General features: G+C 36.6%; 1 protein-coding gene across 1 annotated transcript in view; it reads right to left on the reverse strand.

The window, feature by feature from the left end:
* Positions 1-22,338, reverse strand: part of FRYL (FRY like transcription coactivator) — a gene marked incomplete at its 3' end in the record, with an annotated part of 206,784 nt that overhangs the window by 131,280 nt on the left and 53,166 nt on the right. The window contains exon 3 of the mRNA XM_079707243.1: positions 4,937-5,136. Coding sequence (XP_079563369.1) covers positions 4,937-5,056 — 120 coding nt within the window. The 5' untranslated portion in view covers positions 5,057-5,136. The remainder of the gene's footprint in view (positions 1-4,936; positions 5,137-22,338) is intronic.

Consider the following 22,338-nt stretch of genomic DNA (forward strand, 5'->3'; position numbering starts at 1 on the left):
CAGAAGCTCTGGCTAACACAAGGATACTATGCTTTGGGGCTTCCCTGATGGCGCAGTGGTTGAGAGTCCGCCTGCCGATGCAGGGGACACGGGTTCGTGCCCCGGTCCGGGAGGATCCCACATGCCGTGGAGCGGCTGGGCCCGTGAGCCATGGCCACTGAGCCTGCGCGTCTGGAGCCTGTGCTCCGCAGCGGGAGAGGCCACAACAGTGAGAGGCCCGCGTACTGAAAAAAAAAAAAAAAAAAAAAAAAAGGATACTATGCTTTGTTAGAAGAAAAAGGGCACAGGCCACAGCAATGTTCTTAAGGCTACATTCAATTTAAAATACAAACTAAGCACCTATCACCAAGGGCTTTTTACTTTTACTAAGCACCTACCACCAAGGGCAGTGCTGCAGGTACAGAGGAAAGAGAGACCTGGTTCCTGGTATCAAGTAGCTCACATCAGAAAAGATAAACATGTAAGCAATTAACCATAATATGACAATGTCAGAATCGAGGAGTATGAACAAATTATTATGGTAAAACAAAGATTCATTTAGTTTGGGGAAGGATCACTATGTTAGAGGGAACATGTGGGAAGTTGGAAGAATGAATAGAGGTTTAAAAACAGAGGAATTAAAAGCATTTTAAGACTTTCCTGGTGGCGCAGTGGTTAAGAATCTGCCTGCCAATGCAGGAGACACAGGTTCGAGCTGTGGTCCGGGAAGATCCCACATGCCGCGGAGCAACTAAGCCCGTGTGCCACGATTACTGAGCCTGTGCTCTAGAGCCCACGGGCCACAACTACTGAAACCCATGCACCTACAGCCCTTGCTCCGCAACAAGAGAAGCCACTGCAATGAGAAGCCCGCGCACCACAAAGAAGAGTAGCCCCCGCTCACCACACCTAGAGAAAGCCCACGTGCAGCAACGAGGACCCAACGCAGCCAAAAATAAATAAATAAACGACATAAAAATGACACTTTGAACAAAAAAGCATTTTAGATTGAGAGAAAAATAAAAAATACATCAGAACAACAGAATATATAGATGATACTTTTTTTTTTTTTTTGCGGTACACAGGCCTCTCACTGTTATGGCCTCTCCCATTGTGGAGCACAGGTTCTGGACACGCAAGCTCAGCGGCCATGGCTCACGGGCCCAGCCGCTCCGCGGCATGTGGGATCTTCCCGGACCGGGGCACGAACCCGCGTCCCCTGCATCGGCAGGCGGACTCTCAACCACTGAGCCACCAGGGAAGCCCTAGAGGATACTTTTAAGTGTCACAGCACACATCAGGATGGGAGAATCATGAGACATTACAAAAACTGTAATGAGACTGTGAAGAGGCTGAAATGACTCACCAAGAACTTGAATTTAATCCATAGCAATGAAAAGGAAGCAAGATTTCTAAAGCAGAAAGGCAATAATATTTGTATTTTAGATGAGGAAAAGTCTGGTGAGAACAAGGAAAATGGAAAGGAGATGGACCACTTCTTGACTGCTTAGAAGGCTAATGCAATGGCCTAATATGACAGAACCTGGCCCTGAGCTAGGACAGTAACAATGGCATTGGGAGAAAAAGGAAGGAGAAAGATGTAAAATCACCATATTATAGACTCATTCAAATTAGATAATTTCACTCGTATTTTCTTTTAACTATTTTACTCTGAAGACTTTCACATTTCAAAATTAAAATTCCTTTAAGAATATAAAATATTTCAGAGCTCTTAGGACCATAGCACATGGTGCTGTTTAAAAATATTTTATAGGGTTTCCCTGGTGGCGCAGTGGTTGGGAGTCCGCCTGCCGATGCAGGGGATACGGGTTCGTGCCCCGGTGTGGGAGGATCCCACATGCCGCGGAGCGGCTGGGCCTGTGAGCCGTGGCCGCTCGGCCTGCGCGTCCGGAGCCTGTGCTCCGCAACGGGAGAGGCCACAACAGTGAGAGGCCCGTGTACCACAAAAAAACAAAAATTTATAAAATAGGTAAAAGTTTTAAAAATGTGCTGTGTAAGTTGCAAATTGCTGAAACCAGCTGATTGCTGAGGGTTCATTATACTATAATCTCTACTTTTATCTAAGTTTAAAAATTTTAATAAACATTTTTTCAGGCTTATTGAGATATAAGTAATAAATAAAGGTGTAATATATTTAAAGTATACAATGCGATATATACATATATACTGTGAAAGGATTCCCAACTTCAAGTTAATTAAAACATCCAGCACCTCACATATTCACTTTTTTCTTTTTCTTTTTCTTTTTTTTGGTGAGAACACTTAAGTTCTACTTTCTTGGCAAATTTCAGTTATACAATATAGTATTATCAACCATAGTCACCACGCTCCATAAACTTTTTTTAATGTATTTTTTAAAAAGTGGTTCCCGGGCTTCCCTGGTGGCGCAGTGGTTGAGAGTCCACCTGCCGATGCAGGGGACGTGGGTTCGTGCCCCGGTCCGGGAAGATCCCACATGCCGCGGAGCGGCTGGGCCTGTGAGCCATGGCCACTGAGCCTGCGCGTCCGGAGCCTGTGCTCCACAACGGGAGAGGCCACAACAGTGAGAGGCCCGCATACCGCAAAAAATAAAAAAAAAAAATTAAAAAAAAGTGGTTCCCTTTCTGACTGTACATTATTTAAGTAGGCTAGTGTAGCGATCTATCATGTAATTCATAGACCATAGATGAAGAAAATAACATTTTATAAAGTACATTTCTAATCAAGCCTTATAATCACTAATTCATATCTATAGACTCTTGTAATCCCAATTTCTAAAACACTTTTATATTATATACATGCTGTAAAATATATATACATTGGTATAAAAACATTAATTTGATATGCAGAAAGTAATCGTGGAATGATTTAAATTGAATATAGTGAGATGAACAGCTTTAAAATATACATTTTGGTTAATGATCTTTTACTTATTATTATTTATTAAACCTCAAATACATTATTTCATAGATGCTTTCTTCAGAGTAGTTTCCTCTATTTAATGATCAGAAAGAAACTCAAGGCATGCATGTACCCACACACATACCATCATATTATGAGTAATGTTAAGTCCTACTTCACTAAGAAAATTAAGAACCTATAATACTTCCTCAACTTCCCTTCTTTCTTAGGTCATCATTATTCTCTTTTCTGTTCCTTTCCTCCCTTCCTTCTGAGGAAGGACAGCAGATTGAGTTAAGCCTAACTCTTCACTCTGCTGCTTATTGGCTTTGGACTTCAGACAAGTAACAGACCCTCTGAGTCTCAAAGTGACAGTGAAGCCCTATCGCTAATCCAGTTGTGTAAGGAATAAATAAATTTTAGCTATTACATCCTCTACCTCCATCTTCATTATCATCACCGTACTTCTAACCTACCAGCGTGATCTTGATACATCACATATCCATTCCGTTCAAACCCAAAGAGTTGCTTCCTAAAGTTACACCATCCTGCTAAAACTGCTCTCAGGCTGTTTAATTTCCAAGTCTAATACGCTCTTCCTCAGTGCTCACTGTGCCCTGCCTCTCTATATTCTTTGACAATAATAATGCTATTCTATACTCTCTTCCCTTGATATTATCATGTGCTCTTTTAGCTTTAATTATCACCCTCATGTAGATGATGCCAAAATCTATATTTCTTTTGAGTTCCCAAAAGGAATCTCCAGCTACCAATCAAATAGTTCCACATGGTTTAGATCGCTAGTAGCTCAAGCTTAACATACACAAAGGAAAAATTATCTTAATCACCTTTACTACCCCAATAATACTCCTGTTTTCTTTACCTAAGTAAATACACTACCATCTTTTCTAACACTTCAAAAAATCTTTAACCCTTCATTCTCACTCAAAACACCTACTCCTATTTAATTATGTGTCAAGTTCTACTGATTCTGCTTCTGTTGTTTATCTCACTTTTTTCTGCAACCACTTCTCCACTGTTAATGCCCTAGTTCCAAGGCTCTTTTCATTCCAGCCTGAATTATATACAATAACTAAACAGTCTCTGCCTTTCATCTATTCTCCCTCTTACTGCCCAACCACTGCATTATCTATCATAAAAGCCACCACAATTCATTAGAATCCAACCCAGACATTTGTTTTTGGTCTTTTTCTTCCTTCTTCATCACCATAAGCTCGACTCACACAGAGCTCCTCACATTCTTTAAGTATCCTCGTGTACTGTAAGTTCAAAGCTGTTTACGTGTTCATTATAAGTCTGGCTACTGTCACATCATTAACTCACAGAATGTTTTAGGTTTTCTCTTATGTTTCATCTGTCTCAACAATTCCCATTGGTGAAATCCATTTTTGTTCTTTGGTGACCTGCAGTAACTTATCAAAGTGGGTTCTAGAGTCATTACAGCTTTTTAGATCATCACTTTACTACTGGCCTATCCCTTAATTTTTTTTTAAAACTTTATTTTTGAGAGCAGTTTTAGGTTCACAGTGAAACTGAGTGGAAGGATAGACTTCCCATATTCCCCTGTGCCCTTACACGCATAGCCCCCGCCATTATCAACATTCTGTGCCACAGGGGTGCATTTGTTATAATAGATGAACCTACACTGACACAGCCTAATCATCCAAAGTCTATAGATTGCACTACAGTTCACAACGGGTGTTGTATATTCTGTGGGTTTGGACAAATGTATAATGACATGTATCCACCATTATAATATCATACAGAATATATTCATTGCCCTAAAAATCCTCTGTGTCTGCCTATTCATCCCACCCCTACCCCTGCCCAATCCCTGGCAACCACTGATCTTTTACTGTCTCCACAGCTTTGCCTTTTCTAGAATGTCATATAGTTGGAATTATACAGTATGTACCCTTTTCAGATTGGCTTCCTTTAATATTTTTTCAAGTATATTATTTTCTTTGGAAAATTTGTAATATAATGGTTAATGCAAGTCAAGAAAATATTGGATTTATAGGTCAGCTCTACTCACCAAGGGTTCAGCCATTACAACTTCAATTTTCTTTTCAGCTTGAACAGCAAATTCTGCAAAGAGGCTCTTGATGACATATTCACCAGGCTTGACATCTGGGTCAATTGTAATGCTTGACATGATGATATTCTTTTTCCCCAAAGTGGAATGAAAGTTGGAAGAAGTGCAGTACTTATTCACTTTGCTGACTTGTGCTGAAGCTAAAAATAAAAGAAACAAAAGAACTCTACTTTAATAATCAACTCAATTAGGCCAACCAAAACCACCCTATTTAATATGTATCCTCCCCCTAAGCCCCATCCAGATCTACCAATCTGTATTACCAGACTCTATTTTTGTCTATTACACTTGTCACCTTCTAACATACTGCCCAATGTAACTAAAATTTAGTTATATATTACGTTTACTATGTACTATTTTTCTCCATACCCTACAGTTGTAAATGCTATAAGAACAAAGACCTCTTCTGTCTTTTTTGTTCACTGATGAATCCCAAGAGCCTAGAACAATGCCTGGTATATATACTAAGTATACAATAAATATGTATTGAATGAACAAATGAATTCTAAGCAAAGTTATGTGCAATGAAGGAAATAAAACATGACTCATAGGACTTTTCTTTGTATCATTCAAAGGAGAGATAGAGATGATATCAACTGTGCCTGGCAAAGAGTGCTTTGCATCAAGTGTGGCACAAAAAGAGCACACACCACTGCTTGCTGTTTATCTTCACCTGTTCTGTTCTCTTGACTGCCTGGGCAGTCTACCTGGCTTTTATCTACAGTTTATCCAGTCACCTCGATCTTCCAGGCTGTTGCATAATATAGACCCTCCCATTCTCTAACCTCAGCTTGTGACATCCCTTTGGCCTGGAATATTCACGGAGAACCTGCAAGAATGTACTTCTCTCCCTCAAGCTTATCTCTAGATACTACCCTTTCAATATGCCACCCTATAAATAACTCCCTCCTTGAAACAGGAAGCAGAACACAATTTTTGAAACACTGAATTTCTGCTTATGTGTATGTGTGTATATAACCACAGGACAATAAATTTAATCTAAATAAATACACTCTCAACTTATAAAGAATTGTTCTGTCAACTAAAAAAAAAAAAAAAAAAAATACCCTACTCTACCAAACATAGTATGTGTCAATATATCTAAAGGTGACTGTGATAACACCCAAAGAAAATTCTAGAAAGCAATATGAAGTCAGGTTATGGCAGTCACTTCAGAAAAAATAATTTGAAAATTTAAGAAAAATAAATATTTTTGAAAAACTGAACTTCCGGGAGTTCCCTGGCAGTCTGGTGGTTAGGACTCCACGCTTTCACACCTGAGGGTTCGGGTTCAATCCCTGGTCGGGGAGCTAAGACCCCACAAGCTGTGTGGTGCAGCCAGGGGGAAAAAAAAAGACTGAACTTCCCAATACCAAAGAATGGCTTACTTTCATGTCCTATTCATTATCTTTGTTTACTTACTTATTTTTTATAGAATAGAATATTTTCCTCCAAGGTTAAGATTAGAAATTAGTCATACATAATGGCTTAATATTTAAAATAATAATCTAAAGAATGTTATAAACTGTTAATATTGCATCTAAAATAAATATCTTTGTATCACATAAAATTAAAATATAATATGTAATGTATTCTAGAACTAAAATTATATAACAATTCAAAACAAAAATTCACAGTCCTTTGAACACAGTGCACACTATTTATTTTAAACAATGACTTGTTTGTTTACTCTGTTTCATGATCCAACACTGTGTATTATAAAGGAGAGAATGTGTTAACAAATGTCATTGTGGGGAAAGGAGATCTTAAATTTTAAAAATTTATTCTGAGTCATTAAGAATATTCTATATTTTATATCCACACATGTTGAATAACTCTTGGGAATCATAAAATAGTGAAAAAGCCTACCCAGATAGTTTCTAGAATTTTAATTTACATTTTAGAAATAAAAATGAAGATGAAACACTTTTAAGATTTTGACTTATGGTAGTAGATACAAAATATATCTTTTAATTAAGATTCATAAGAGAGTTACAAAGTTTCTTTGGCTTTAACTTTACAATAAACGTTTTAAACAAGAAGCTATGATAGACTTTAGCACTTGAATTCTAAACTTTGATGAAGTATAATCTTAATAACATTGTAACCTTTAAAGTTTCCTCAAAAAGAAAAAACTTTAGTTAAAATGACCTCTCAAAAACTCACCCTTACTCTCTTCTACTTCCTAAAAAATCATAAACATAAATAAAGCATAAACAAATATTCCTACGTATCATAATTGCATATTTCAAGAAATTTGCCCATACAGACAAAAGTTTTAGGGAAACTAGTATTTATCTTCCAGATAAAGGTTTATCTTCCAAAGACGTGCATTATCTTCCAAAATAAAAATACTTCAATTTTTTAAAAAATCAAATTTTAATGAAAATTACTTATTAAGAGTTAATCACTTTAACCTCCATCCACAAAGTTCTAATGAAATCAGTTAGAAAAAGACCCACACCCCCAAACTGAAAACTGGACAAAGGACATGAAGAAACAAGCTACAAAAGATATAATAGAAGAAGCCAGTAACCATGAAAATAATATTTAACCTCACTAATATTTTAAAAATAAATAAAAATTAAATAATACTTTTCATTTATCAAAGTGGTTTCCCCCAATTGTGTATTTCACTATAACGTTCAGCTTTGGTGAAGATATGTGAATATTTCTCATATTCTGCTAATAGTTAGGAAAAAGGGATGGTCACTCTAAGCAGGGTAAGAAGGCTAGTTTACACATAACTAGATCAACCTGATGTCACCAGACTGCTTGAGTTAAATATTTTATGAGGTTAAACAATCCTATTTCCTTACATGCTATTAAAATTGTTTGAAAATTTTATATAAGCCTACAGGAGAATAAAGACGTAATGTTAGAGTGTAACTCTTAACACAATTCAGGCATTGAATTACAAGTTGTAAAAACCCAATGTCAGATTAAACATCCTTGGAATATAAATCTATAAAACTCTGATAATAATAAGAATAAAGCAAGACCCGAATATTTAACATTTAAAATTAGATAAAATATAAAAATTAGCCTAGCATGTATACTCTTTCTCTTAGATAAGGTGCAAATAAAACATAAATACAGTTATTTTTAGACAGCTAACTCTCTATATAGCACTGTTCTTAGCATGTTTCATTTAAAAATTACCTTTTTCATGCTCATAAGACTCCTATACCTTTATAAGATAAATTGAACTTCAGTGAAGGAGAACAGACAAGGGAGAAGAGACACAAAAACCCTAAGCTGATACATGTTTGGTTTCATTACTTTACAGCAGCGGTTCTCGGTGTTTTCTAGCTCCATTATATTCTTATGCACAACACTAAACAGTAACATCCCCCAAAATGCACAGTGACTCAATGACTGAGGTGTTTTAGATAAGGATGAGTAGGGGTGGGTGGATGTAGTTTTAAAAAGACCCCAGTGGAGTCTATGAAAGCTGCCTGTAGTACCCTCACCCCCCAAAACAGGTCTTTAGGGATAAAAAATTACTACTCTGTGGTCATAATCTTATATATACATGCATATTACACACATATTTATGAAGAGATTTATATAATACAGAAAAGTAACAAAATACCACACAATTGCTTACTTATAATTATTTACTTATATTGGTTAGTAGTAAACATGTTGATGACAACCTAAGAAAGAAAAGGTATAAGGTAAATGGTCTTTGAACAAGACCAAAAGTCAAAAATATCTCTTATTTTAAAAGGCAAAAGCAAAATTCTTAGTTTAAAAAGCAAGCCTACACCTTTTACAAAAACTAACTCAAAATGGATCATAGATCATAGATCTATGATCATAGATCATAGATCTATGATCATAGATCATAGATCATAGATCGAAATGTAAAATGCAAAACTATAAAATTCCCAGACTATAAGAAGGAGAAAATCTAACAGTTCTTGGGTTTAGCTATGACTTTATTAGATACAACACTAAAATCACAACCCATGAAAGAAAAATTGATAAACTGAGCTGTATTAAAATTACTAAATTCAGCTCTGCAAAAGATACTGTTAAGAGAATGAAAAGACACAGACTGGGAGAAAACCTTTGCAAAACACGTATCCAGTAAACTGTTATCCAAAATATATAACAATTCTTAAAATGCAATTAGAAGATAAACAATCCAATTAAAAAATGGGCAAAACATCTGAATAGACCCCTCACCAAAGAAGACATACAGATGACAAGTAAGCATATGAAAAGATGTTCCACATCATACGTCTTCAGAGAAATGCAAATTAAGACAACAATGAGATACCACCGTGGATGGAAAATGTCACCTGCCATATCAGTAAACAAAGGGTGCTGCCAACGTCAAGCCATTAGCCACTGCAGTCCCCCCAACATGCACTCTGAGGGGATTCGGGATGGAGAAAAGCAGGATCCAGGCCCTAGATAGTTAAGGTGCATATCAAAGGAATGATTTCAATGAGCCCAGACTCTTGCATCTTTCTATGTGCTAATGAATTTAGCACATAGGAAAGTGCTAAATTCATTAACATGAGATGTCTGGGTTTTTTTTAATTAACAGTAACCTCTTGATGTTCCAACTACCTGGTTTTCTGTTGCAAAAACTCCTGTTTCCTAGCTCCTCCCTTACCTCTTAGGAGCAGTCCCTCAGAGCTATCTTAGAGGCTGCCTCCTAGGCCGAAGTCCTCAGCAAGTCTGTCAAATAAAACACAATTCTCAACTTTTAGGTTGTGCTTTTTGGTTTTTTTTCAGTCAACACCACTACACAACTATTACAATGATCAAAATCTATAACAATGACAAAAACAAATGCTGGTGAGGATGTGGAACAACAGGAACTCTCAGTCACCACTGGTGAGAATGTAAAAGGGAAGACAGTTTGAAGGTTTCTTACAAAACTAAATATATTCTTACCACACAACACAGCAACTGTGCTCTTTGGTATTTCCCCAAAGGAGGTGAAAACATATACACACAAAAACCTGCACACGGATGTTTTCAGCAGCTTTATTCATAATTGCCAAAACTTAGAACCAACCAAGATGTCCTTCAGTAGGTGAATGGATAAACAAACTGTGGTACATTGGACAATGGAGTATTATTCAGTGCTAAAACAAAATGAATTATATAGCCATGAAAAGACTTGGAAGAAACTTAAATGCATATTACTAAGTAAAATAAGCCAATCTGAAAAGGCTACATACTGTGTGATTCCAACTATTTGACATTCTAGAAAAGGCAAAACTATGAAGACAATAAAAAGATGAGTGACTTCCAGGGGTTGGAGGGAGGGAAGGATACATAGGTGGAGCACCGAGGAGTTTTAGGGGCACAGTACTATTCTGTATGACACTGTAATGATGGATACATGCCATTATACATTTGTCAAAACCCATAGAATGCACAACACCAAGATTGATATTGTAAACTATGGACTTTGGGTGATTATGATGTGTCTATGTAGGTTCATCAATTGTAACAAATGTATCAAATTAATGTAAAATGTCAATAGTAGGGGAAATGGGTGGGGCTGGGAGGGGTGGGTAGCAGAAGCGGGTACATGGGAACTCTCTGTACTTTCTGTTCAAATTTCTGTAAACTTGAAACTGCTCTTCACAAAAAAAAAGTCTATTAATTTTTTAAAAAAGAAAGAAAAGCCTACTCTATTCCTGTCAGCCAGAAGAACCAAAGGTGCCTGAGAAGAGTCACAATAAACAGCAGACCAATCCAAAGCTTAAAACAATAATGTACTTGGACCAAGAGAAGAAAACAGTTTTAAGTCAATTACAATAAAATGTCAAAAACACAAATCAGGTTATATGGTAGACAAATTGAAAGCAGAAACAAAGATAGCAAAATCAGATTAGGGAATAAAAGAAAACTTCAACTTCTGGGGAGGCCAGTTGGATTGGTGTATCTTTCAACCAACTATCCAAAGCAAAACTCTACATTTGAAAGCAACTGTTTCTGAAGAGAAGAAAAGTAATGTGCACGCTGTACATGTTGAGAGGTACAATATGAAAGCATTGTTTGATGGATTCAGTGCACAAACACAATTTGCTATATAAGGCAAGGTATACCTCAAAATTCCTTCATGAATGAAGGAATCTCATACCAGACACCATTCACTTCTTATGGAAACAAAACATTATTTAATATTTATTAAGATATTTTGCATGTTATCTTACTTTATGCTAACAAACCAAATCTTATTTCAAGCGATAAGCTGATAAACGCCTCTCTTTAAAAAAAAAAAAAAAAAAGTGTCCTGATTTGCAGCATTTGCTAATTTCCATCATGGAAATACTCCTCCCATCATGGCTGATTTCAAGCCGCCAATAATTTAACAACCAGATGGTAAAATTCCTGGCAGGAACCAGGTGCAAAACACCACATCAAGTTACTGTTCATGTATGACAAGGAAACTGACTTCTAATTAAAGTCGATTGTCCCATTTGAATGGAATGTGAACTTAGGTTCTCAGTTTAAGAACTTTCAGATCAGTGGCTTTATTTCCTCCACAACTGCCAGATTTTGATATATCATTTTTTCTTCCTTAAAAGTCTATATTATTAACATACTCTTTGCTTAGAATGACTATTTGCCAAATCAAGTACTTTTGTTGCTCTTCAAATTCATTTATATAAAATGGGCTAAAAAGAAAAAGCGTCCCCATTTTGATCAGATATATATTTACCTCTATTTTCTTTTAACTCTCTTTTAGTTATATTTACTCCATTTAAATCTGTCTTGGGGTGTTATACAACAAAAATTTAAAAATTCTTCCTCAACATTTAATCAGTTCTTCTCAGTACCTTTACTAAAATTTTGTCACTGATTTTATTATCATAAACTAAATTCACACTCAAATATGCTTCCTATTCTGCTCATTAACAATCAGTTTTTGTATCAGTACCATTCTTTTAATTATTGTAACTTTTCATAATAGTTTTTATCATCTGTTGGCACAAATACTCCTGGTGTACTCATTATCTTCAGGAATTTCTCACCTATTGTCATTCACTTATACTTCCAAGCTTATGCATACTTTCACAAAATAATTAGAAGAAAATTGACATCTTAAATAAGACTTCTTATCTAGAACCTGGATACCCTCACTAATTTGTCTTCTTTCATGTACCCAAAGGAAAATGTATACTTTCCTTCATAGGGGAATCTATTTAATTCTTATTAATTCTGTTCCTAAATACTTTAAGTGTCTATTCTATGTGAACGAAATCATTTTCCTCACTACTCAGTCCAACTTTTTTGCTTCTGGATGAATTTCAATGGATAGAAAAATTAAGACTTTTGCTTGTTCTTTGGACAGCTGTTCCTAAAATGTTTATTTATCCTAGGCTAAACTATTCCCATTAAAAACAATTTCTAAACATAGAAGTCCTATGACATCTTTGGCACATTTCCAATGTTTTTTACTTGAAATCTACTACAGAAATATCGCTTATTATAAAGCTGAAGAAAAATGACCTATCATCTAAATAATCCATTATTCACTCAGCCAAAGTCTCCCTGAGGTTATTATTTTCCTGTAGTCTTTTGAACCTTCAGAAGCTCGCCTAAGAAACTCTTCTAAAATTTAGAAATAATGTGGTATTTTTAAAATATGCATGGACCTAGGAGTCAGAAGACAAGAGCCCTGGACTTGGCTACTGAATATCATTATAATCTTGGTCAAAATATTTAACCTCTCTAAGCTCTGCTTCCCCACCAGAAAATGAACGAGTTGACTTATATCTCAACTGTGGGTATGGTATCAGAAGCAACAAAAAAGTTGTTTTCATTTTGGTTCTCCACTCTTCTGCCCATAAAAATATTCACTGCCAATGAAAAACCTATTGTGGCAAAATCTTCTCCTCTGGCCAGACATGAACCAGGGCCTCACCACAGGATAGCCCTAAAGTGAAAATATGAACACCAAAATCCTGCAGCAAACATACCCAGTTGTTTCATCCAGCAAACGTACCTAGACCCAGGGCTTGGCAGAGGTAGATAACTGCATATGGTTGTGTAGCCATTTTTCTTTGACTTCCAAGAAGGTGAGCAGAATCTAAATAGGTGGGCTGAGTCCTCTATACCCCTGAGGCTGATATGACTTAAACAAACCAAGAACAAAGGGGCTTCCTCTTAATGTCTTAATTGATAGCTAACTAAGGCTCACAGAGACTGAGCCTGCTTTCCCTTCCATCACTCTTGGGATTATACTTTAAAATAGTACTGTAGCTGTATGGCTCACACACTTAATTAGCTGACAAAGAAATATAACTGCACACCTACTGGTATCCAGCAGCCAGAGACAAAGGAAACAAATAAAATATTTACCATTCACCAGCAGCAAATATTTTTATAGGTTTCAAAACACCAAGTCTATTTCAATTAAAACAAATTAAACAAAGATGTTGATTCTTGCTTTATTATTCAACACCATCCTGAAGGTTATGGGATGATATAAGTAAATGCAATAATACAAGAAAATGAAATATTGTTATAAATATTGAAAAAGAAGACATGAAATTTCTTTATTAACTAGCAATTATGTAGGAATGAAAATCGATAAAAACCTATTCACAAGTATAAATAGGTAGGGATACATTTAATAAAAAAGCATAGGACTTATATAAAGGAAAATTCAAGAACTTCTTAAAGAACATAAAAAGAAGACATGAACAAAGGTAAGGACATACTTATAGATAAAAGCATTTGTTATTATGTGTCAATTCTCACAAAATTAATATATTAATTAGTAAATTCCGATTAAGATTTCAGGACTATTTTGTTCAGATTATATTGGATAAAATTATCTTAGAATATACTAGGAGGAATAAATACCTAAGAACAGCTAAAAAAATTATTTATAAAGAATACAAACACTATTCTCTAAATCAGAAGATAATATAATCAGAACAGATTATAACTATAATCAAAACATATATCAAAATATAACATAAAATGTTGAACATCACTAATCACAAGGGAAATGCAAATCAAAATCACACTGAGATACCATCTTACACCTGTCAGAATGGCTATCATCAAAAAGACCACAAATAACAAATGTTGGCAAGGATGTGGAGAAAAGGGAACCCTTGTACACTGTTGGTGGGAGTGTAAATTGGTGCAGCCACTGTGGAAAACAATATGGAGGTTTCTCAAAAATCTAAAAATAGAACTACCATATGACCAAGCAATTCCACTCCTGGGTATATATCCGAAAAAAGCAAAAACACTAATTCAAAAAGATACGTGCACCCCAATGTTCACAGCAGCATTGATAACAATTGCCAAGACATGGAAGCAACCTAAGTGTCCATCAACAGATGAATAGATAAAGAAGATATGGTATATATATATATATATATATATATATATATATATATATGTATGTAAGTATGTGTATACGGAATACTACTCACCCATAAAAAAGAATGAAATTTTGCCATTTGCAACAATATGGATGGACCTGGAGGACATTATGCTAGGAGAAGTAAATCAGACAGAGAAAGACAAATACTATATGACATTACTTATATGTGGAATCTAAAATACAACTAACTAGTGAATATAACAAAAAAGAAGCAGACTCACAGATATAGAGAACAAACTAGTGGTTACCAGTGGGAAGAGGGAAGGGGAGAGGGGCAATATAGTGGTAGGGGATTAAGAAGTACAAACTATTACATATAAATAAGCTACAAGGATACAATGTACAACACAGGGAATATAGCCAATATTTTGTGACTATGGAGTACAACCTTTAAAAATTGTGAATCACTATACTGTACACCTGTAACTTATGTAATATTGTACATCAAATATACTTCGATTAATAAAAACTTAGTAAAATGGGTAAATATATATATATAATGACTATATCAGAATACAATGTAAAAGTAATGAACTTAGTGAATATTAAGTACAGATAAATTAGATTAATATAAAAGATTAGAGAACCTCCCAAAAATCCCAGAATAAGAATTCAACATAGGCAAGATTAGAGGGGAGGGAATGATTTATTTAGTAATAATGTTGGACTATCTTCCTACTCATCTGCAGAAAAATAAACATAATATACTCAAAAACCAAATTCCAGATGGATATAAAGTAAAAATGTTTTAAAGTCTTAGAAAAAAAACATTCAAAGGCAACATGTATAATCCAGGAGAGAGGAGGCTTTTAGCCAAGATAGAAAGCCCAAAATTATTAAAAAATAAAAAAAGAGAGCAAGAGAGAGAGAAAGAAAAAGATGAATGTACTCAACCAAATAAAAATTTTAAATATTTATAAGGCAAATGATACCATAAACAAGAAAGGACAAAGTCAGGGAAAAAATAGAATGCAGATGACAGAAAGTATAAAATATTCAAAGAGCTCTTACAAATTTTTTTAAAAAGACAACACAACAGAGAAAAAACTGGCAAAAGACATAATTAGACAATTCACATAAGAACCAATCTAAGAAGACAACAGATGAAAAAATATTCAAACTTTGTAATGCCCAGAAAATGAAAATTAAACTAGCAGTGAGCTTTCATTTTATACACAAATGTTAAATTTGTGCCAAATATTAAAAAGAATAATTGGATCTACTGCTGGCAAGGTATAGGGAAATTAACACTTAGCACACTGCTGATGGAAATGTCATGTCCACCTAAGTACAGTCCAGTAGGGTGGACAGAAGGATGAGTATTCTGGCCCCTATAGCAGAACATGACAGATATAAATTTCTTAGATCTTTAGGCTCTTCCATGCAACTTCCTGATTACAATTTAGCTTTTATGACCTACCTCACAGGAGAGCAAAGAATGGTCTGCCAGCTCCAGCATTAACGCTCATTCACTTGGCGTATTTCTCACTGTAAATTAGTAAATTGGCAAACATAAAAGCTTGTCTCTGTCAGACTGTTTACAACAATTCTGCCCTCTGGAAAAGATTTCATATCCACTCGCAGCATTCTGGCTAAGTCAAGTTTTCTGACCTGATGCTGGTCTTTGCCAGCCTTCTCTGGCAATTCCTTAAATCAGAATCAAAATCTTTGGAGGGAGGCCCAGGCATCTGTATGTTTTTGAAAACTCCCTAACGTGGTTCTACTGTGCAGCCAGGGTGAAAAGCACTGCCTTCCACTATTCTCCTAAAGCAGAACAGTTGGTTCTATACAATGATTTTACTTAAAACTAATTCTGATGATAAACTTTGAAAAACACAGTAAACAAGGAAACCTTCTTATATAATACCACAAATAATATCCATCAAGCAATTCAGAGAGAGTTAAATGAATGCATGTCAGGGACAAAGCTCTAGGAAGCAAAGTGAAGGATAGTTCATAAGATAACTCAAAAAACCTAATTTTAAAGAGTCATATAGAGGACTTCCCTGGTGGCACAGTGGTTAAGAATCCTCCTGCCAATGCAGGGGACATGGGTTCAAGCCCTGGCCCAGGAAGATCCCAGGCGCCACAACTACTGAGCCTGCACTCTAGAGCCTGCAAGCCACAACTACTGAAGCCCGCGCACCTAGAGCCCGTGCTCTGCAAGAGAAGCCACAACAATGAGAAGCCCACGCACTGCAATGAAGACCCAACACAACCAAAAATAAAAACAAATAAATAAATAATTTTTTAAAAAAGTCATACATAGTTCTCCCAGTTCATACTAGAAATCTTGATGAATTGATTTCTCTCTCAGGGTTTCAGCCACTTCACTTTACTCACTGTCCGTGACCCAAACCACATATCTTGGTGCCCAATCAATCCTCTGCCTTTCATTAGCTGTGATTTCAAAGGGTAAAGTTTCAATGATCTAATTTCATTGATTCCTCCCTGTGCCCTATATTCCATATCTAGTCTACCCATCAAATCCCATCACTACTAAAAGTAATCCCCCCATCCTTTTTCTGCATAGCTAAATTTTAAGTTTAGGTCCTAATAACAGTCTATGTAAACTCCTGAAAAGTCTTCCTTCACAGTTATCCCTGCCTCTTAGCGGACGAAATATCGACTTCACATAGCAGCCAAAGGGACTACTTTATACTTGAACCATTACTAGGCTCTTATATACCAAACCATGGTAATCCAGTGCCTCTGTACTCTGCATAAAAATGCACCACTGGGCTTCCCTGGTGGCGCAGTGGTTGAGAGTCCGCCTGCCAATGCAGGGGACACGGGTTCGTGCCCCGGTCCGGGAAGATCCCACATGCCGCGGAGCGGCTGGGCCCGTGAGCCATGGCCGCTGAGCCTGCACGTCCAGAGCCTGTGCTCCGCAACGGGAGAGGCCACAACAGTGAGAGGCCCGCGTACCACACACCAAAAAAAAAAAAAAAAAAAAGCACCACTAATTACCCTCAGGAATATTACTAAAGCCATTTTGTTGGAACATTATTTTCTTTTCTTCCATAGTCTCCCTACGATAAAAATGGCTCATTCATACACTCCTCCAAAATTTTACATGAATTTTCTTCAACTTTTTTTTTTCAAAACAATTTTTTAAGAGCAGCTTTAGGCTCACAGCTAAATTGAGAGGAAGGTACAGAGATTTCCCATAAACCTCCTGCTCCCACACATGCATCCTTCCCCCATTATCAACATCTCCTGGTACATCTGCTACAGTTCATGAATCTATATCGACACATCATCACCCAAAATCCATAGTTTATATTAAGGTTCACTCTTTGTGTTGTACATTCCATAGGTCTGAACAAATGTATCCATCACTGTAGTATCATACACAGCAGTTCCATTGCCCTAAAAATCCTCTGTGCACCACCTACTCATCCCTCCCTCTCCCCAGCCCTTGGCAATCACTCCTCATTTTACTGTCTCCATAATTTTGCCTTTTCCAGAATGTCATATAGTTGGAAACATACACTATGTAGCCTTTTAGACTGGCTTCTTTCACTTAATAATATGCAATTTTGCTTTCTCCATGTCTTTTCATGGCTTGATAGCTCATTTCATTTTACCACTGGATAATATTCCATAGTCTGGATGTACCGCAGTTTATTCATTTACCTACTCAAGGACATCTTGGTTGCTGAGTTGTGGCAATTATGAATAAAGCTGCTATAAACATCAGTGAAGCTTATTTTAAACAAAAAAGAGCCATTAAATGCATATAATGTAAATCTGTTGTTATTATGTTACATTGTTACTATATTGCATGTTAATGGACATTAATTTATTCTTCAATTTTTATGAATGCCTTTGTGAGCTACTTTCTGCATCACATGGATCAATACATACAATTGAAATATATAACTTCTAAAACATTTCATATGATTTTCTACTATGAACTACCATCACATTTATAATTCATCATCTTCTAGTAGAAACAGGTCTGACAATTCAGAATTTGGTTTCTATAGCCTTCCCCATTCAAAGTGATTTCTCTTTTTGTAAAAACCCTTAAGATTCACCTGGTTGAAAACAAAATCCCATGTGACTGGCTCTGCTCTCAGGCCATCATGGCGTCTCCCAGTGGGAAGGGAGCCAGGGCTCCGGAGGCTCCTGGTTGCGGGCTCCAGCCACTCAGCCGGGACCTGGTAGACTCCATGGACCACGAGGAGGGGCTGTACATGGGAGTTGAGCGGTGTCCACTGTGTGCAATACCACCCGCCAGCAGCTGACATGCACCAAGTGCGTCCAGAGAGGTGATTTAGTCTACTCCGATCACCATGACCGTGAAAGGTTTATAGACAACAAGGAAAGGTTAAGCCAACTTAAGAGCAAGCAAGAATAATTTCAAAAAGAAGTGTTAGGGACTTCCCTGGTGGCACAGTGGTTAGGACTCCGCTCTCCCAGTGCAGGGGCCCGGGTTCAACCCCTGGTCAGGGAACTAGATACCACATGCATGCCTCAACTAAGAGTTCACATGCCACAACTAAGGAGCCAGTGAGCCACAACTAAGACCCAGTGCAACCAAATAAACAAATAAATATTAAAAAAAAAAAAAAGAAGTGTTAAAGGCTATGGAAGGAAAATGGATAACAGATCAGCTGGGGACGCAGGTTCAATCCCTGGTCAGGGAGCTATGACCCCACATGCCGCAGGGCAACAAAGCCCGCGTTCCACAACTAGAGAGAAGCCTGCGCACCGCGAAAGATCCCGCATGTCGCAAGGGAGATCCCATGTGCCATAGCTAAGACCCGACACAGCCAAATTAATTAATTAATTAATTTTAAAAATATATGCATTTAAAAAAAGAATTACTTAAAAAAATAAATGCTCATCAAAAAAAAACCCTTAAAATTTCACTCACTTTAGCAAAATTTTTTAAAATAGCATGCATAATAAAAACCAACTAGTGGACCCAAAATAAAATTTTCAGAAGTAACAGGCACTGTCCTGTAACATCCTGCATTAATAGATTAGGAGGAGGAATAATTAAGAGAACACAGCCCATTCCATCCTGCCAAATGTTAAGCAACTATGACTTTTCAATGTGATAATGAGATTGTAAACTTGGTTACCTCCAGAAAAGAAGTCTAAGGGTTTGGCCAGTAGTGAAACAGTCTAAAACTGAATGATTTGGGGTATAAACACTATAACAGGCCAGATACCTGTCAGATGTTATATTTAAAATATTCAGCAATCAGGACAAAGGGACAGTCAGAACAGCTTCTGGCTGTAAATACCAGTACAGCCATAAGGATGCATTATAGCTGAATATCAGCAACACTGAAGGTAATAAAAAATCTAGTAATGGAGGCAGAATGTGGTATCTAAAGAGTATGAGAACAGGTAAAAAGCACCAGGGGATCCAAGAAATAACAAGAGATATGGCAGTTAGACAGATTCATAATGCAAAGTCTAAGAACAGGATATATATGGCCATGCACCTAGGGAGGTGGGTTTAATCATTAAAAAGGTATGTCAGCAGAACTTGATTCTCATCTAGTTTTACTTTTGTTTTCGGATGAGAACTTCATTCTCTTGAAGGGCAAAGCAGGGTCTCATATTTGGAAGAAATGGAATACCAAAGATTTTGACAAGGCAAGGCTCAGGAAGGAACGAGTACCATTATTAGAGGTGGAGCCTTTGACACAAGAATGGGTAGCAGCCCAGACATTGGAACTGATGAATAAAACCAAGCCAAAACTCATAGTGAGGTAAAGCTGATGCTGAGCTGTCTAGACTAGTGAGCTAGGGCTCTCCCAAACCAACGTCCCATCTTAGCATAGGATTGGACCCAGGATCTGATGTAAGACTGAGTCTACACATGACTACGATAGAAGGTACAAACAGGAAAAGGTTGTGACATCAGGATTTATGGAATAGTGGGTCTGAAACTTACCATACATATTACACTGACCTTTTTGATTACTCTCAGACACCTAGGAATACTGTGACCATCTGTGTTACAGTTTCCTGATTTCAAATTTCCTATCTAATTATTAGACTATATATCAAATTTAAAACAAATCATGAAACCAAATACTTAATGAGTTAGATAATCAGCTGCACTTCTCACAACACAAAATGTTTAGACTTGAAGATAAAATCTGCCTTTTGTCAAATGAAGTAAACCTAGCTTAAGGAGTCAGAACATTTAAAATAAAATTGGAGAAAGCAGGCTCATGATTCCTAAACTCAATGATATCTGCAGCTGGGAACTCCAAACTCAGGGACCATCACAGACTTCAACAGTTCCCTTAACAGCACACTGAGTTGGCTGCCTTGTCTAGGCTTCATTTTTTAAAGCAGACAGATTTTTCTGAGGGATGAGAGGGTATCTGGGCACTAAGCAGTAGGTGATTCTTTTTCACTGTGACCAATGGATACGTCTCTGAAGTTAATGTCAATGAGAACATAAATTACCCTACCAAATTCCTTTTATAAAAGTCTAGTTAAAAATCTCCTTTACCTCCCATATCTACCCCAAGACCTATTGTTCCTAGTCTTAAACAGTCCCCATATCCATAACTGAGTTAGTATTTTGTAAAGCATTTAGAAGACAACCCACCCACCCATGTGGTAGGCATTACATACGTGTTCGCTAAAGAAATAACATTTGTTCCGCCTTCATCTCACATCTGGTCTACTGTAACAGCAACCTAATGCAACTCCCTATATATGCTGCACCCCTCTCTCTTCCCCCTTTTCTGTCCCCATCCCATGAAAAATGGAAGTCTAATGAATTCACCCCAACCACTGTCACAAAGGCCATCAATGACTTCCCATGTGTTTTACGTTTAAGACCAAAATCTATAAGACAGTCTTCAAGATTCCACATGGTCTGGCCCCTGCCAACCTTTGCAGCTCATTCCCATTACTGGCCCCATACCTCTCTGCTCCAGCCAAACTGGTCATATTTCCTCCCACCCCCCAGCACATCATATCCCTTCTGCCCACCCACACGTTCCCAGAAATTGTTAACTATTTCTTCCTTCACATTTTGCTAAAGTCTCACTAGATCAGGGGAATCTTTAAATTGAAATATGAAGGATTAAAAGAAGTTAGTTGGATAAAAAGTCTGAGTGTGTGTATGTGTATTTGGTTTATTTGGGGGGGTTCTTTGTGCACTTTACCTTATCTGAGCCCCCTTTTACTCTACGATAAAAATGGCAATTTATCAACTGATGAATGGATAAACAAAATGTGGTATATTCATACAATGGAATATTACTCAGCCATGAAAAGTAATGAAGTCCCAATATATGCTACAAATGGAATAACCTTGGAAATATGGTAAGTGAAAGAAGACAGTCACAAAAGAACACCTATAGTATGATTCCACATATATGAAATGTCCAGAAGAGGCAAATCCACAGAAACAGAAGTTAGATTATAGGTATGAGGTTTCCTTTTGGTGTGATAAAAATGTTCAACAATTAAAAAGTGGTGATCATTGTACAACTCTGAATACACTAAAAACTACTGAATCAGACACTTTAAAAGGATGAATTTTATGGTGTGTGAATTATATCACAATAAAGCTGTTATTTTTTAAAAAGCAGCAATAATAATAGTTTTCCTCAGATTTTCAGGATAACACGAGATTTAATAAAAGTATGTGTATATGTGATTGTACATACACATACACACACACACACGCACATTTACAATATGTACTTAACACAATACCAGACCCATAAGTACTTCAATAAATGGTACGTATTATTTTAAGCAAATAACACAGATTTTAACTGAAATTAGATGATTGCATAATTGTGCTTTTAGGGTTTGGCTTTTACTATTTTTGCAATCCAGGAAAAACATCTGAGCATTAAAAATTCTGTTTATGAATTTTTTTCACTGTGCAAAAATTCAAGTAAATTATGCAAATTTAATTTCTTAACACACTATATCTTATTCACATTTTAATTTATAAAAC

The sequence above is a fragment of the Hyperoodon ampullatus genome (assembly GCF_949752795.1).
Source record: "Hyperoodon ampullatus genome assembly, chromosome: 1".
Lineage (NCBI taxonomy): Eukaryota > Metazoa > Chordata > Mammalia > Artiodactyla > Ziphiidae > Hyperoodon > Hyperoodon ampullatus.